At 45.6% G+C, this 18,761-nt stretch overlaps 1 protein-coding gene across 1 annotated transcript; it reads left to right on the plus strand.

Moving 5' to 3' along the window:
- Positions 1-3,363: 3,363 nt before the first annotated feature.
- Positions 3,364-18,334, plus strand: Fn3krp (fructosamine 3 kinase related protein). Its single transcript, XM_057774429.1, has 6 exons — positions 3,364-3,621; positions 7,421-7,572; positions 8,496-8,587; positions 10,183-10,265; positions 15,774-15,896; positions 16,131-18,334. Exons 1-6 carry the CDS (start codon positions 3,481-3,483, stop codon positions 16,467-16,469), a joined length of 930 nt encoding a protein of 309 aa, XP_057630412.1. The 5' UTR covers positions 3,364-3,480; the 3' UTR covers positions 16,470-18,334.
- The last annotated feature ends 427 nt before the right edge of the window (positions 18,335-18,761 follow it).

Below are 18,761 nucleotides of genomic sequence, written 5' to 3' on the forward strand. Positions count from 1 at the left end.
CACGGCATGTTAGAAACCAGCCTGGGGAGCTGGAGAGATGCTCAGCTGTTGAGAGCACGGGTTGTTCTTCCAGAGGTCCTGAGTTCAATACCAGCAACCACAGAGTGGCTCACAACCTCACAACCATCTGTAATGAGATCTGGCGCCCCCTTCTGTCCTGCAGGCAGACATGTAGGCAGAATACTATATACATAGTAAATTAATAAATCTTTAAAAAAGAAGAAAAAGCAGCCAGCCTGGGATACAAGAGAACTTGTTTTTTTTTTAAATAAGTAAATAAAAAAATCTAAAAGTAAATACATCTCTCTCTCTCTCTCTCTCTCTCTCTCTATATATATATATATATATATATGCCTACATTCCCCATTTGCTTAAAACTTGTGTTTTTAAAAAAAGAATCTAAGCAACATGAATTTGAGTTGCAAATCTAACCAAGATCAGACAAGAATAACTTCTACCAATGCCAACACCGCTTTGTTCAAGGACAAGGCCTCATAGTTGCCGGGTTCAGACTTACCTGCACTTTACCTTCTTGTTGCTCGTGTAAATTTTGGAGTCGTAGATTTATGGGAAAGTTGTTCTTCCACTATGTGGTCACCTTGAACCCATCTATGCTGTTACTCAGATCCGTGTTTACTAAAAACAAGATACAACAAAACCTAGCTTTAATTTTTTTTCAGTTATTTTCCTACTATGAATGTTTTGTATATGCGTACTACATTCATGCCTGATGCCCTGAAGAAGCCATGTTAAACTCACTGGAACTAGAGTTACAGTCTGTTGTGGGTTGTCATGTGGGTGCTGGGAATAAATCCCAGGTCTTCTGGAAGAGCAGCCAAGTGCTCTTAACTGCTGAGCCATCTCTCCAGCCCCCTAGAACCAACTCTTGTCCTCTAGGCAAGAACAGTTTTTAATTTTGCTTTTATACTCCCGGTTTCTATCAGCCAGCTACTACGCCTCTGTTCCCGGTCAGCTCTTTGATAGCGTGTGTTTTAACTATTTCAACCAGCATTTCTGGATGTTTTCAGCAGAACGTTGGGTTAAACAATCTGCATGCTGCCTTCAGTTGCTTTCATTCCCTTAAACGTTCAAGGTTTCGCTACTCCCTCATTTTAGCTCTTTCTTTTTGAATGTCCATGACACGGCTGCCTCTTCCTGTTGTCCTGTTTACTGGGAAACAATGGGGAACATGGTAGTATACTTGGTTAAACATTTTTTGTTTGTTTGATTTTCGAGACAGGGTTTCCCTGTGTAGCTTTGGTGCCTGTCCTGGAACTAGCTCTTATAGACCAGGCTGGACTTGAACTCACAGAGATCCACCTGCCTCTGCCTCCCGAGTGCTGGGATTAAAGGCGTGTGCCACCACCGTCTGGCTGTTTGTTTTTCGAGACAGGGTTTCCCTGTGTAGCTATGGAGCCTGTCCTGGAACTAGATCTTGTAGACCAGGCTGGCCTCGAACTCACAGAGATCTGCCTGTCTCTGCCTCCCAAATGCTGGGATTAAAGGCGTGTGCCACCACCGTCTGGCTGTTTGTTTTTCGAGACAGGGTTTCCCTGTGTAGCTATGGAGCCTGTCCTGGAACTAGATCTTGTAGACCAGGCTGGCCTCGAACTCACAGAGATCCACCTGCCTCTGCCTCCCGAGTGCTGGGATTAAAAGTGTGTGGCAACATCACCCATCTCTGTTAAACATTTTTTTTTTTTTGACGGGGGCTGGAGTCTATAATCCCAGTACTTGGCAGACTGAGGCAGGATTATCCTGACTCAGAAGTCAGCCTGGCCTATAGAGTGAGATCCTATCTCACAAAAATCAACTCCACGTTCCACAACCAAAGCAGCAACAACAAACTTATTTATGTTTACGTTCATTTAACGTTTAAGTCAGTGAGCTTGGAGTCATTTCTCTCCTCAGTGTAGTGCGCTCATCAAGCCAGCTAAAGGTCTGCACAGAACGAAATGACCTTCCCCCAGAAGGAACATTGTGGGAGGGCCTCAGACAGCAATTATTTTCCTCGTCAGTCTGCCACTAGGTCCTACTGATTTCAGGTTTGCAAATTTTTAAGTCTCTTTCTTTTTCATTTTTATTTTGTTTTTTTGAGACAGGGTTTCTGTATATCAGTTCTGGCTGTCCTGGAACTTGCTTTTTAGGCCAGGTTGGCCTCGAACTCACAGAGCTCCTCCTGCCTCTTCCTCCATCGTGCTGGGATTAAAGGCATGCACCACCACACAGGCTTTTAAATCTCTTTCCTTATATCTATACACACATCCTGTTGTTTCCTCTAAGCATGACAGATTTTTAACATGCGTTGGAGGAGCTGAAATCTGGCTGGGACATTTGATAATTTGATAATCACGTTCAAAACAAAATCTCTCTCTCTCTCTCTCTCTCTCTCTCTCTCTCTCTCTCTCTCTCTCTCTCTCTCGGCAGCAAGCGCCAGGGTTAACAGACTCAAGCAGTCGATCAGTCGATTCCTGCACTGAAGATCATTGTCACCAACCTGGATGCTCTGGCAGGTAGAGGGGACAGCTGAGCAGCAAGGGTGTCTAGGACAAGGGAGGATATGAAAGGTTTCTGTAACCACCACAGCCAGCTGAATAAGGACCTGCAGCTAGAGGCAAGAAGGCAGTTCGGTTCAACACTAAGTGGCTGGTATTGGTTCAAACCGTGAGTCTGATTCTGAGTAGTTTATTTAGGCATATATTTATGCACAGCACAATTTGGTAAAAAAAAAAAAAATCCTAGCGATAATGAACTCAATCTCGTGTTTACAATAAAGCTGAAGACTTGAGTCTTTGCAAACTACATGTGACATCTTGCGTAAAGATAGGTTTTATATAGATTGACAAGCTCCTAAGGGTCTTGGGAAGGATCCGGTGTGGTCTCAGTCACACAGCTTAAAGGTCACCAGGCTATTAAGATCGCCTGCTCACAGGTTATGCTATGCCTCCCTTCCTTTGCAGGAACAACGCTGTGTGTTGAACATTCCTCGGTCTCCCACCAGAGGGCAGGTCTGTCGGGCAGGGACCTAGCAGGGAAAGCACAGCCTGGGAAAGGATTGCATCGCCCTCTGCAGATCCCTAGAGGCTCAGCTTCATCTCACTAACGGTTTCACGGTTTCACGGGCAGCTCTGCAGGGTTGGGTAGAGTCCGGAAGCGGGAGCAACCTCCCTCTGTCTTCACAACAGTTCGGGGACTGTTTTGAAGCAGTTTGAATGGAGAAGAGGTTGCTCGCGGAGGGGGCCACTAGGCTAGACCCCACACCCACTCACCAGCGCCAGCCCCATTGCAGCCAAAGTGAACCTGTGGGTGTGGCCTTGCCTCTTCGCCTTAGTCTAATCAATCAGATGCCGCCGCTCCAACAGTGTCCCCGCCCCTTCCTCCTCGTCACCCAATCCCATCACTGTCCCGTGTCGGCCCCGCCCCGCCGCTCTACCCCCTTCGACTGCAGGCCTGAAGCAGGTTTGCTGTCCCACAACTGCCATGGAGACGGTGCTGAAGCGGGAGCTGGGCTACAGCTCGGTCAAAGCTACGGGTCACTCAGGAGGCGGGTGCATTAGCCAGGGCCAGAGTTACGACACGGACAGAGGACGAGTGTTTGTGAAAGTGAACTCCAAGGCGGAGGTAGGACCACCGGTGCTGGACCGGCTCCTTGGCCCGGGGCTAAAATGGGGCCTGGTTTGGGTGCACGGTGTGTATCTGAGATCCCGAGCCTCCCGGGGCTCTAGCTCTGGGTCTAGGTACGTGGTGGGTAGCGTTAGAGTCCCAGTCTGTAGCCATAGGCTCTGTCTGGCCGCCGTCCACGCGTGACCGCCATACCCCGGCGGTCTCACTCTGGCCTTTGCACAGTCCTCTGCCTTTGCACAGTCCTCTGCCTTTGCACACTCTGCCTTTGCACACTCTGCCTTTGCACACTCTGGCCGCATTGGCTTTGCGCATGCTGTGGTGTTTTGAGATCGTAGTGTCCGCTTCTATGAGGAGAGCCTTTATGTTTGGCGAGTTTTGAGAAACGTCAGAGGACATGCGTTTTTATCTAGAGCTTATTTCAACTCGCAGGGACTAAAGCTCACGGATCAAAGATCTTAAAGTATCAGGTATGATGCACTCACCCCACCACGTTCAGTTTGTGTGTGGACTTTTTCTGCCCTATTGCTTCCGCAGGGCGAGCTCCGCTGCTTCAGTTGTGTTCCTGGTTGGCGCTGTCCCGTTTTCATTTTAAGCTGGTCCCTCCAGGGCTTTTGCAAGGGCGGATGGCTTCTGTAGGACTTTCTGGATAAGACTAAAGGTGTTTATCTTCTTGCCGAGCCCTGCACCTCACACATCCTCAAAGTGCTTTTTTATTCTTTCCTTAGAATTGGTGTCTGTAACCAAGGCTGACCTCCAAACTCAATCCTCTTGCTTCAGATTCTTGCTGGGGTTACAGGTCTTAGCCACAAGCCTGGCTTGCATGTACGTTCATTTTTCTTTCAAGAAAGGGGCCCAACCTTTCACATGTGTGCTAACCTTTGAAATTATTTTCTCAAGACTTGCCCCGTCTACAGACATCAGTTGAACTCTGTCAGCGGCCTTGAAGTTATTCTTGCAATAACTTATCCTCAGTGCCAGTACTTGGTGTGACCGTGGTGGCCTTCATATTCTACAGGCTGGGCTCAGACTCAGAGACTTGCTTTGTGGAGGTCCTGAGTTCAGTTCCTATCTGAACTTGCATTCTCTTTCTCAGGAAGCATTTTATTATTTATTCTTTATGACACAGATCCACTGTATATGTAGCCCAGGCTAGCCTGGAACTTACTGTGGAATCCTCAGCCTCTCAAGTTAGGTATGATTGATTACACATATCAGCCAGCGTATTCTGCTGAGTTTTTTTTTAGATTTGTTTATTTACTTATTTATTCAGTTTTAAAGATGATGTGTATGATTGTGTGTGTTGGGAGGGATGTGATTCTGGCACCCATGAGAACCAAGGGCATCAGATCCTCCTGCAGCTGGAATTGCAGGTAGTTATGGCCTACCTGATGTAGGAGCTGGGAACTGAATTCAGGCCTTCTGCAAGAGCAGTGTGCTCTTTTAGCCGCTAAGCCACCTCTACAGCCCCCTGCTGGGTTCTTTCAAAGTCTATTTTCAATTCTCCAGCCTTCCTCTCCCTTTGATACTTTTCTTGCATGCTCTGGAATATATCGCATGAATGATGCGGGTACACAGTCCGTAAGGCAAACATCTGCTGATTGTAGATATAACTGTTGTGTTGGAAATCCAGCTCTTCCATGTTCTGCTTTCTGTGAGTTAAGACTACCTGGCTGCTCCTGTATTTGCTTTTGTTTGCCTTGCTAGGATCTACCTGGTCTAAGTTTTTCCCCACTTGACTGTTTGATGGAGGAGGGTCATCTTTCTATCTGTTGCTTTCATTGGTTAATTAATAAAGAAACTGCCTAGGCCCATTTGATAGGCCAACCCTTAGGTGGGTGGAGTAAACAGAACAGAATGCTGGGAGAAAGAAGCCGAGTCAGTGAGTCGCCATGATTCTCCCACCAGACACAGACTCAGGTTAAGATCCTCCCTGGTAAGCCAGCTCGTGATGCTACACAGAATATTAGAAATGGGTTAGATCAATATGTAAGAGCTAGCCAATAAGAGGCTGGAACTAATGGGTCAGGCAGTGTTTAAAAAAATACAATTCCGGTATAATTATTTCGGGTAAAGCCAAGCGGGTGGCCGGGTGCCAGGGACGCAGCCCCGCCGCTCATATTACAACAACTGTTCTTATGTGACTCTTGTGAACGTGCGTGATTGGTTTATCTCAATTTTAGTTTGTTTCCAGATTTTGTTTTGTTTCCACAATGGTCCAACCGAGGCTTAATTTTCCTATAGATCTGTTCATGAGTCGCTACTTTTGTAGCTTAGACTCTTTAGACCACAAAAACAGTTAAGGAGCTCTGCTTTTTAATGGGTTTGCCGTCTTTTTTAAACCTCTCCTGATTTTTTTTTCAATGCTGTCTCTTAAAGTAGTTTCTGTCACCAGGACCTTTGCGGAAGTTTAGCTTCTCCTTCATATTCTAAAGAGATTGCTGTGAAGGTTCTGTCTAGGACATAGCTCTTATCTTTCTCCTCAGAAACGTTGGCCCTGTTAGTGAGTAATAACATCTGTAGAGTGTTTAGAATGGGCTGTGTGTTAGCTGCTAACTCAATCATAACCCAAGTTTAAGAAATTCAGTATTGGGCTGAAGAGATGGCTCAGTGGTTAAGAGCATTGCCTGCTCTTCCAAAGGTCCTGAGTTCAATTCCCGGCAACCACATGGTGGCTCACAACCATCTGTAATAAGCTCTGGTGCCCTTTTCTGGCCTGCAGACATACACACAGACAGAACACTGTATACATAATAAATAAATAAATAAATATTTAAAAAAAAAAAGAAATTCAGTATTCTCTCATTTTATAGGCGAGGAAACTGAAGCCAAGAAAGCTTAAGTAGTTTGCCCAAGATCACAGAGGTAGTAACTACAAGAATGAGTAGGAGAATTTCCACGGTCGCACTGTTCAGTTAGGGATGTTCACACTGTGAAGTAGTATATATGATGAAAGCATAACAAATACACCAGACCCCACTACCCATGTCCCTCTGTATAAAATGATCAAGCAGCACTCAGGAGGCTGAGGCAGGGGGATTGAGTTTGAGGCCAATATGGACTACAGAGCAAAACCCTGTCTCATAAAAACAACAACAACATCAAAACAAAATAACAACAACAAAAACCCAACAACACAAAAAGAATGACCAAACTGGCAGAATAGCTCTTTGATGGTAGAAGCCAGGGTAGAGAGAGCTGTCCAGGGGTGGACAATGGCTATTGAGTGAGAAGGAGTGGAATTTCTGTTGGTATCTGGATTCTTGATCTTGTGATGGCGATGCTTCAAGATCGATTGATTGGCACATGTGGGAGGCAAAGCAGGCAGTTCTCTAAAGAGTTTGAGGCCAACCTGGTCCACATAGCCAGTTCCAGGGCAGCTAAGGCTACACAGAGACCCTGTCTCAAAGAAACTAACAAACAGAAGGTGTTGGTGGCGTACACTTTTAATCCCAGCACTCGGGAGGCAGAGGCAGATGAATTTCTGAGTCTGAGGCCAGCCTGGTCTACAGAGTGAGTTCCAGGACAGCCAGGACTATGTGGAGAAACTCTGTCTCGAAAAAACAAAGCAAACAAACAAACAAACAAAAAAATGCAGCCCCGAACTGAGAAGTAGAAGCTTTCTCATACCTCTGTGTTTTTGGCATTTCTATTTTTCCCATGAGTTCCCAGAAAGCACTGTCCATCTCTTGCGTCCTCTCTGTATACATGTGATTTGGAACTGTAATGCCTGAAGAAAGTGTGTCTAACTGGTCTTTCTCTGCTGACCTCAGTTTCCTCTCCATTGTTTGACTGACAGGCTAAGAGAATGTTTGAAGGTGAGATGGCAAGTTTGACGGCCATCATGAAGACAGACACAGTGAAAGTCCCCAAGCCTATCAAGGTCCTGGATGCCCCAGGAGGCGGGAGTATGCTAGTGATGGAGCATTTGGACATGCGGTACCTGAGCAGGTCTGTCTCTACGCCATCCTTTCTGCTTAAAAGCAAAGGCTCGGGGCTGAAGAGATGGCTCAGTGGCTAAGATCTTTGCCTGCCCTTCCAAAGGTCCTGAGTTCAATTCCCAGCAACCACATGGTGGCTCACAACCATCTTTAATGAGGTCTGGTGCCCTCTTCTGGCCAGTAGGCATACATGCAGATATTGTGTACATAAATAATAAACATTTAAAAAAAAAAAAAAAAAAAAAGCAAAGGCTCTATTTTTCCCCGGTGCGGTTCTTTTATTTTGGGGGCATGATTTTGAGGTGTGGTGTAAAGAGCCCTTGGCTGCACAGATGATGATCCTACAGTCTGACTGGCATGTCCTCTCTGCCAACTAAAAGCTAGAGAGAGGGCTCTGTCAAAGTGAGATGATTACAGAAGACTATGCTGCAAAGTCTAAGAAGACTAGGAAAGGTGGTCAAATAACAGGAATCTCCTATTTCAATTTTGTTTCTTTATTTTGAAACAGTCTTGACCCTCCTGCCTCCTCCTTCCTAGAATTCTTGCTATTGTGCCTCCATACCTAGTTTTCCTCCTATTGCAGTAGAATGAACTTTTTTTTTTTAAAAAAAAAAATGTTTATTTTATTGTATTGTGTATGGGTATTTTGCCTGCATGCACAGCACACATATGTGTACCACATGCATGCCTGGTGTGGATAGATTCCTGGAACCGGATCCGTCTGGACAGTTGTGAGCTGCCATTTGGGTGCTGGGAATTGAACCCAGGTCCTCCAGAGGAACATCCAGTGCTCTTAAGCACTGAGTCCTCTCTCCAGCCTCCAGTAGGATGAACTTTGTACTCAATGCTTGACCTGCTTTATGTGCCTTGAGCTCTTTCAGATGAATCTGCTGTCTGTGTGCCATCTGTTTAGTTCCTGCGTTTTGGTTTTAGTCATGCTGCCAAGCTTGGGTCCCAGCTTGCAGATCTGCACCTTGAAAACAAGAAGCTTGGAGAGGGGCTCCTGAAGGAGGCTGGCACTGTGGGTAAGGGACCCGCTCTGGAGAAGGGCTTTCAGCCCATGGGCTCAGGGATGGGGTGATGCTGTAGCCTGTGCTGATGCCAAAGCACCGTGGGTAAGGGACCTGCTCTGGAGAAGGGCCTTCAGCCAGCATGGGCTCAGGGATGGGGTGATGCCGTAGCCTGTGCTGATGCCAAAGCAAGGGTGGGCACCCTAAGGCTGCACATTTGCCGTGCAGTGAACGCCATGGATGTGATGGGCACAGTGTGTCTTAGACATTCTGAAGGACAGGAAGTATCGCTGGACGTGAAGCTGCGTGATGTTATGGTCGCTTTACGTCTAACTCTCCAGAAGGGAGTCTAATCGAAGTTGTTTTAGCTTTCAGTATAAAGTGGCTCCTTTAAACACATTGTTGTCTCTTCCTTGTACACACCACCCTTGAGACTCAGAATGATGGCCCTGATGCCCCCCATCGTAGAACAGTGCTATGGTGTTAGCATTGAGAGAAATTTCCCAGGATTTTCAGGCTGACAGTTGGTAATTCACGTGCTGACTCTGCTAGACAGAATAGCTGATAGTCAGAAAGCAGATAATCCAGTCTACTGTGTCATGTTCTACTGCTGGGTCCTGGCAGCCTGCCCCTGCTGTGAGGATACATTGGTAGTACCGTCAGCCTGTCTCTGTGCTGTGAGGATACACTGGTCGTACCATCAGCCTGTCTCTTTGTGCTGTGAGGATAGATACATTGGTAGTACCATCAGCCTGTCTCTGTGCTGTGAGGATCTACTAATAGGCCCGTTAACTGGCTTTCCTGTTGCTCCCAGGCTACATGGAATTCATTATTGAGAGTTTCTTGAGTTTGGGGAGACACATGAGTTTGATGCATTTCAAAGTGTAATAGATTTTTGTTTGTTTATTTTTTGAGACAGGGTTTCTCTGTGTAGCTTTGGCTGTCCTGGTACTCACTCTGTAGACCAGGCTGGCCTCGAACTAACAGAGATCTGCCTGCCTCTGTCTCCCTAGTGCTAGGATTCAAGGTGTGTGCACCACCATGACCCAGCAAGTATAGTTTTATCTGTCAAAAATGGAACTGCATTGGCCACTTAAAAACCTCTTTTCTTTTTTTTTTGGTTTTTCGAGACAGGGTTTCTCTGTGGCTTTGGAGCCTGTCCTGGAACTAGCTCTGTAGACCAGGCTGGTCTTGAACTCACAGAGATCCGCCTGCCTCTGCCTCCCAAGTGCTGGGATTAAAGGCGTGCGCCACCACCGCCCGGCTAAAAACCTCTTTTCTTGATGAATTGTGTGGTAGATATTTTTTCCTCTCTAAACAAATGCATGTCTTATTTATTTTTGGCAATGCTTTGTATCCCTCCATCCCTATGCATTCTCTGGTACTTGGTTCTGCTTCTGGAATAGCTAGTGTCCTTGGTTATTAAGTTTGCTAAAGTAGATGCTATTCTGAGTGATCTGAGGGTCTTGCTTATCTCTGGGTGCAGGCATGGGGAGGTAAGGGCATACTGACTGCAAAGGAACAGCTCTGAGCTCCCAGGGTGGGCTGAGGGTCTTTTGGGACAAGGGGACAAACTAGTGACCTTTCTTTGTTTCTTTTATGTGTGAAAGGGAAAGGAAGTGGACAGGCAGAGCGGCCCTTTGTGGACCAGTTTGGATTTGATGTAGTGACATGCTGTGGATACCTCCCCCAGGTGAGTGGCACAGAACTTACTTTCATTTCACAGTCAGACTGGCTATTCAGACACAGCAGGGAAGTTGCCCTATTCTTTTTCTGGGAGATTTTGTAAGTCTTTGCACCATTTTTTCCCTGATAATTTTTAAGTTGACATGAAGTAAACTCACATGTTAGATTAAGATGGAAAATGAGACAGAAGAACAAATGCTAGGATGTTGGATTTCAAGGAAGGGTTAAAAATGAGAAAAATGAGAAAATCTGTAACTTTTGTTTTATTTTGCTTTAATTATTTATTTGTTTGTTTGTTTTGAGACAAGATCTCACTATGTAGCTTTGACTGGCCTGGAGCTCACTGTGTAGACCAGATGGCCTTGAACTTGTAGATATCTGTGAATGGAGACTACACAGAGACTACATGTTGGTTTCCTGGCCACCCAGACCTGAATAATCACACAGAAACTATATTAATCACAACACTGTTTGGCTGATGTCTCGGGCATATTCCTAGCTAGCTTTCACATCTTAACCCATTTCTATTAATCTGTGTATCACCATGAGGCTGTGGCCTACTGGTAAGGTTCTGGCATCTTTTCCTTTGGCAGCTACATGGCATCTCTGACTCAGTCTACTCTATATCTCTGTTCAGATTTCCTGCCTGGCCGTATTCTGCCTTGCCATAGGCCAAAGCAGCTTCTTTACTAACCATTGGTAATAAAACATATTCACAAGATACAAAGGGGAATCTCACATCATCTCCCCATTTCTGTCTAAATAAAAAGGAAAGTTTTAGTCTCTCATCTGTTTTATCTTTGAGTCTAAAGTTTCATATCTAATTTACCCTTTATCTTAACTACCAAAAACTATAATTATAACTGTCTAGTCTTCAACTCTATTAGATATGCCAGAAGGATATAATATTACCTAAGTAAACAGAAGGTGCATTATAAACAGCTTCCAAAACTCTAGAATTGACAGAGACATCTCACTGCCTGGAAAGTCATCCAAATTTCTTCTGTACCGTTGGGGCATCCATCTTCAGCCTACAGGCCCATAGTATCCAGCAGACTTTTCCATGAAGCAGGAAATTTCAGAGATAGTTCCACCTATGGTAGCAGTTTGTCAGTCACTTTCTTCTGTGTTCTACAGAATGTCTGACAGACTCCTTCAAGAAGCAGGAACCCTGAAAGACTGTCTCACCTTTAAGCAAGTTCAGCAGTCATTTTTCTGTGGGTCCTGCATGTCTAGTTCATACAACATGCCACCAAGCAGTCCAGGCAAGAGCAGTTTCTTGCCCAGATGGCTAGCCTTGTCACATTGAAGGCAAATTCCATAACGAGTTTCTTCAATGGCCAGCAACCTCTCTGAAGTAATTGATGCTGCCAGAAGCAGAAATGTCTCACTGTCAAGTTCTTAAAGTCTAAGTTCTTAAAACATTTTAAATGCCATATTCTGTAGGTCTTTGAAGTGTTGAAGATTACCTATCTAACTGAACTCTGTCTCTATGTATCTAAAAAACCTAACTGACGTGACTACAAGTTTGACTATTATAAATGACTATGTACTAATCTGTAATTTTAAATTATGTGTTACATTTTAAATGAATTGTATAAACATAATACCTTAAAAAAGCGTAGAAAAATACATATAACAACATTGATCTTAAATTTATATCAATAAATCAAAGTCCATACTCATTTCCATATCATATCCCCCTTTAAATGAAAACAAACATTTATAAACAATAATTTTGGGAGTTTGGGTGTAGTTTTCTCCAAACTGCTTCCTGCTGTTTGTTGGGTGAATTTTATTACCTTTACTCCTTTAATCTATGACCGTACTTTTTCCTCTCTCTCTCTCTCTTAAGCTGATGTACATTTATCCAACACTGTGACCCATTCATTCTGAATCTGTCTTATTGTGTATCTGTAATCATTTTCTGACCAGGAGAGTTTTATTTTATTTTATTTTTTGAAATGTGGCTAGGATTAATGCTGCAGCTTTGCCTGTTGTTGGCTCTGCCCAGTCCAACAGTGTGGAGGTATGTTCACTGCCTCTGAAAGCCATGCTCACCACTCCAGCTACAGGGGACGCAGAGGCCTGTGTCATCGCCATTAAGCAACTAGTAGCATGCTGCTCACAAACCTCATTCAAGTGCCCCATAACAAGACCTCCTGAAAGAGCCAGAGCCTTTCATGTTGCCGGTACAAACCAGGAATCCAGCTTAAAGAAGCCATGCCTCTGCTCACCGCAGGCAAACAGAGCCTATCTGAAAAAATGCGGCTACCCAGAAGCTCCAGTTGACTCCCATTTTTGTGGGTGTAGAAGCCCCCCCTTTTTAAAGCTTTTTTTAGGTTTTCTGTGGATCCATGCCCCACTTTGGGCACCATTTTGTAAATGGAGACTAGGTGTTGGTTTCTTGACTACCCAGACCCAGACAATCACCAGAAATCATATTAATTACAACACCGTTTGGCTGATGGCTCAGGGATATTTCTAGCTAGCTCTTTCATCTTAAATTAACTGATTTCTATTAATCTTTGTATCACTACGTGCATCTTTCTCCTTTGGTAGCTACATGGTATCTCTTTGATGCTGCCAACTCTCTCTATATATTTCTGTTCAGATTTCCCACCTGGCTTTATTCTGCTTCTTTATTAACCATTGATAATAAAACATATTCACAGCATACAGAGGGGAATCCCGCATCAGACATCTGCCTGTTTCTGCCTCCCAGTTCTTGGGATTAAAAGTGTTTGCTACAATGCCCAACTTATTTTTAAAGATTTTTTTTTATTTTATGTAGAGTGTGTGTGTGTGTGTGCGTATGTATGTGTATGCTTACCTGCTGAGGCAGAAGAAGGAATTAGATCTTCTAGAACTGTAGTCACAAGTGGTTGTGAGTAGCCTGAAGTGAGATGCTTGTAACTGCAGCAGCTTTTCTGTGTCCCACCCAGTCATGAGCCCCTTTTAAAATAATCACTCAGAGGCTTAATATTAATTAGAAACTGTTTGGTCTATTAGCTCAGGGTTATTATTAACTAGCTCTTACAACTAAATTAACCCATTTTATTAGTCTATATTTTATCATGAGGCTTGTGGCTTGTTACCTCACATCTTGCTTCTCCAGCTTCTGCTGGCTTCTCCCAGACCACCTTTCTCCCTGTTTCTTCACTTGGATTTCCCACCTCTATTCTGCCTGACTAATGGCCAAATCATCTTCTTTATTAACCAATGGTAATAAAACAGAGAGACACCCACATCAGGTGCTGCGACCTGAACTTGGCCTTCTACAAGAGCAGCAAGCCCTGTTAGTGCTAAGCCATCTCCACAGTGTGGGCTCTGTGTAAAGCACATTGCTTTTCTTAAGGACCTGAACAGATGAGGGTTTCACTGTGAGCAGAGGTCTTAGGTCCACTCCCCTGTGGTTACCAAAGTACTAAACTCTCAAAGACAGCACACTGACGGGGCGTTCAACTTTTCATGTTCATGGTTTATGTCTGTTCCCTGGGAAGTCCTGTCTGATGCCAACAAATACAAAGTAGATTGGATGACAGTTGTGACAGTTTTAATTGTCAGTTTGTTACAATCTAGAACCCCCTGGGCAGAGTCACAGTTAGGAATTATCTGGATTGGGTTGGCCTGTGGGCAAGTCTGTGACAGATTTTCTTAGTTGAGTTAATTGATGTAGGAAGCCCCACCCTGAATTTGGGCAGCATCACTGCCTGACTCTGGATGTGAAGAGCTGTTCCTGTCTGCCTTGACCTTCCTGAAATGATGGAACATCATCTGGAATTTTAAGATAAAAAACAAACAAACAAACCAAAAATACTCCTAAGGATGGCTTTATGAGGAGATTTTATCCACAATCATAAAAAGGAAACCAGGAAAGCTCTTTGCCTAGAGGTGTGATTGTAGAATCTAGAAATAGAAACTTCTAGATGTTTTATGGGTGGTGCTGGTGCCTGCCCTTAATCCCAGTATTTGGGAGGCAGAGGCAGGCAGATCTCTGTGAGTTCAAGGCCAAGCCTGGTCTAGCTAATAAGTTCCAGGACAACCAAGGCTACACAGAGAAACTCTATCTTAAAAAACAAAACAAACCAAGAAAGCCAAACTAGATTGATATGTAAAGCCCCTCTGTATGTGTGTTGCTTTTATTGGTTAATGAATAAAGAAGTTGTTTTGGTCAGTGGCTTAGCAGAATAGAGCTAGACGGGGAAAATAAACTGAATTCTGGGAGAAAAAGGCAGAGTAGAGTGACTCCGCCAGAGACAGACGCCAGGTGGAGCCTTGCCAGTAAGCCACAGCCACGTGGCGATACACAGACTCATAGAAATGGGTTAAGATGTAAGAGTTAGCCAATAAGAAGCTAGAGCTAATAGGCCAAGCAGCGATTCATTTAATACAGTTCCTGTGTGGTTATTTCGGGAGTCTAGGCGGCCGGGAACAAACAAGCGGCCTCCTACTACACTAGATGTTTTATGGTGGGCACAGGGCATAGCTGGGTGGTAAGCACCTGTGCCTGGACGTTCTTCTTAGGAAAGAGGTTCCATATGACTTTTCTCATCTCTCCCAGGACGAGGTAAAATGTGGCCAGGTATATGGTCAGAAACAAGCCCTGAGATCCAGAGGGTCAACTAGCTCAGGCCTTTGTTCCATAGTTGTTGTAGTTAAATTGTTTGAGTTGATCTTCAAGCCTGGAAGGCTGCAACTAGTCACCTGGCACACCCTGCTGACCATTCCCCGGGGACGCTGGACCTACAGTCTCAGCCTGTGTTGAGACTTCATGCTGCCCGGTCATCCCTCAGCTCTTTGCCTCCTGTGACTGCTACTCCTCTTCATGCTTCCTGCAGCCCATTCTACTTTGGGAGTTCTGGGCACTCAAGTCTCCTTCAGTTCTGAAGTTTTCTGTAAAGTCTGTGTACTGACTTTGTGTGTCAACTTGACATAAGTGAGAGTCCTCAGAGGAGGGAGCCTCAGTTGAGGAAATGCCTTGATGAGATCTCATTTAGTGATCCATGAGGGAGGGCCCAGCCCACGGTGGGTGGTGCTACCCCTGGGCTGGTGGTCCTGGGTTCTATGAGAAAGCAGGCTTAGCAAGCCATGGGAAGCAAGCCAGTAAACAGCTCCCCTCCATGGCCTCTGTGTCAGCTCCTGCCTCTGGGATCCTGCCCTCTTTGAGTTCCTGTCCTGACTTCCTCCAGTGACGAACAGCAGTGCCGAAGTGTAAGCCTAATAAACCCTTTCCTCCCCAGCTTGCTTTTTGGTCATGGTCTTCGGTTGCAGCAATAGAAACCCTGACTAGCCGGGCGGTGGTGGCGCACGCCTTTAATCCCAGCACTCGGGAGGCAGAGGCAGGCGGATCTCTGTGAGTTCGAGACCAGCCTGGTCTACAGAGCTAGTTCCAGGACAGGAACCAAAGCCACAGAGAAACCCTGTCTCGAAAAACCAAAAAAAAAAAAAAAAAAAAAAAAATAGAAACCCTGACTAAAACAGTCTGCTTTGTCCTATATTCTCTCCTGGGCAGGTAAATGACTGGCAGAAAGACTGGGTCACATTCTATGCCAGTCAGCGCATTCAACCCCAGATGGACATGGTGGAAAAGAGGTCTGGTGACCGGGAAGCTCTTGAGCTGTGGTCTGCTCTGCAGGTGAGCAGGGCCTTCACTGTATACCCAGTGCCAACAGTGCCCACTGAGCACTGATGGGGGAGGCACCAGAGCATGGGCAGCGCTGGTTGTATTTCTTACAGCAGAGCCCGTCTCTCTCTCAGTCAGGCACATCTGAGTAACAGCTCATAGGTCTGTGGAACAGCACTTAGGAAGACACCTACACCTCCATATTCATTGACCACTTTGTCTAAGGCTCCATCTTTCTCCTTGCAGTTGAAGATTCCTGACCTGTTTCGTGACCTGGAAATTGTGCCTTCCTTACTTCACGGAGACCTCTGGGGAGGGAACGTAGCAGAAGATTCCTCTGGGCCCATCATTTTTGATCCAGCTTCCTTCTATGGCCACTCAGAATATGAGCTGGCAATAGCTGGCATGTTCGGGGGCTTCAGCAGCTCCTTTTACTCTGCCTATCATAGCAAAATCCCTAAAGCCCCGGGATTTGATAAGCGCTTACAGCTGTATCAGCTCTTTCACTACCTGAACCACTGGAATCATTTTGGATCTGGGTACAGAGGATCCTCTCTCAACATAATGAGGAACCTCAGCAAATGAACTGGCCAGAGGACAGTCTCTTCTGAGTGTGCTGGGTCTCCTAACAAGATGATTCTGTGTGCAGATCAAGTCTTACATCACAAGCGTCACTGCCCTGAGGGAAGTGCCTCGGAGTCAGGTGACCAGATTCCAGCTATTCCAAGGAGTTCATGATTTTCCACCGTCTTTTCCTCATGGATTCTTTCCACTTACTCCATGGCTGCACTTGCTTAAGATCCCTTGACGTCTTATTTCTTAGCTTTGCAGAGCATGAGTTGTTTCAGAGGAATGGTTCTATAATCCTGAGGTTGCGTACATTGTGAGACTTCCTGGCTAGGTTAGGCCTCAGTGGTGATTTGAGCAGAGACTTAGGAAGTTTAGGTACAGGGAGCCACACCGCGCTGCAAAGGAAAAGAACTGTGAGGACCGTGTTGGTGTGGTTGAGGTGCCCACCTCCCATTGCTTCCTTGTTGTGTGTTTGGAACATTTCTGAGCTCTTCACAGTGATGCTTTGTGATGGTCAGGCTTGATCTAGACATGGAGTCCTCTTGTTAGGAGATCTGAGTAATGACCAACTCTGAAATCAGTGATCCCCCCTCTGCTTGTGTAGTGCTTCTGAACCCTGCTACAAGCTGAGCCAGTCTGGAGATTGGCCAGTCTTGTATTCTGGTTCTCCTCAGCCCTCTCCAGTTTGCTTTCTGGTTTTGTTTTGTCTTTTACACCCATAAAATTGACCATACTACTTGTTTTCTTTTTTCTTTTTCTTTTCTTTTTTTTTTTTTTTTTTTTAGGTTTTGTCGAGACAGGGTTTCTCTGTGTGGCTTAGAGCCTGTCCTGAAACTCACTCTGTAGACCAGGCTGGCCTCAAACTCACAGAGACCCACCTACCTCTGCCTCCCGAGTTCTGGGATTAAAGGCGTGTGCCACCACCACCTGCAGACCCTACTACTGTTTTCAGGGACTTAGTATCCCAACTGTCTTGCCTCTGAATTGTTAGGGACACTTATTAGCCCTCCCTATCCAGCTGGGTCCTGTTCTCACAGCTTCTTTCTGTGTGCCTCTCATTGTAGATACAGCTATCTCATTGTAGTGAAGCTCACAGGGCTGTGGGAGGACAGGCTTTCTTTCTGAGGTAACCTAGCAGTCTGTCCAGAGACTGAGGGCCGATTCACCTGAAACACATCCCTGGGATTTTTAGACAACAGTTACACAGAATAGCCTAGAAACCTCCAGAGAGGGGACAGATCCTGTGAAGAATTAAAATGCCTCAAACCTCCCAATGGTTAAAGAAGCTGACAAGCAAGGGAGCCTTCTTAGTCTGGCCACCCTGAATTCTCTACACAGTCAGTTTGTCAGCCAATAATGAAGACGTTTCTGGTTGTGCTGCTTTTAGTGGTTTATGTCAAGGAACAGTGTAGGACAGGCCTCAGGTGGAGACAGCAGTTACGTTTCCTCTAGATGGCCGTTCTGCCTGATTTTTGGAGTGAGCTCTCCACACTGTCAAGTCCATCTATGTACTTGGTATGGCCTTGACGGATCATAACCAGTTGTGTGGGGGACAGAGAAGACCCGTGTGGGTTTGCTTTTCACATGAGCCGCAAGATCAACTCTGAAGCTCAGATCCATGATGATCTGGCAAAGCCTTTCCTCCAGGGGACGCTCAGAGTAGTGACAAGGCTTTCCTGCGGTCTGAGTGTGAATGTCGACTGTGCATGCAGGAAATGCCCACCATGGCTTTTTCTTCTCAGATATTCACAGCCTGAAGACTGCTCCGCTACAGAGACTGCTCCAACTCCTGCTGAGATTAGTGATGCCTGCCCCCTTCATTTAGCTAAATACCACAAACCCTGGCTACTTGTTCAACTGTAAATAACGAGAACACTGAGATTCTAGGATGCTGAAGCCTCGTTCAAGCCTTTTCTGTGTGTCCATCCATATGCTGTCTTTGCATTTCCTCACCACCCCAATTAGGTCAGTCCCTGGAGCCGTGGAAGACCCACAGAGGGAAGACAGGGAGCGGTGCTTGGGTTTAGAACCAGGTTAGAAAAAGCCCTTGGGTGGAACCTTGGCTCTGGAGACGCCCACTCTGGCCTCCATGGTTGGGAATGTCCAAGCCACATTGGGAGGCCATATCAATGTACCTTGGTTGATAGTGTCTGCTGAGCCCAGATGCCAATCATCCCACACAGGTGCCAGAAACAGGAATTATTAAAGAACCTCAGGGAACCCAGTTTCAGTTCTGAGCCAGGATGGCCCTCAAAGACCACAGGGATAGCCAGAACGGACAGGTTTTGCCCTTCTGAGGCCTGCTGG

Source organism: Chionomys nivalis, chromosome 7 (genome assembly GCF_950005125.1).
Source record: "Chionomys nivalis chromosome 7, mChiNiv1.1, whole genome shotgun sequence".
Classification (NCBI taxonomy): Eukaryota; Metazoa; Chordata; class Mammalia; order Rodentia; family Cricetidae; genus Chionomys; species Chionomys nivalis.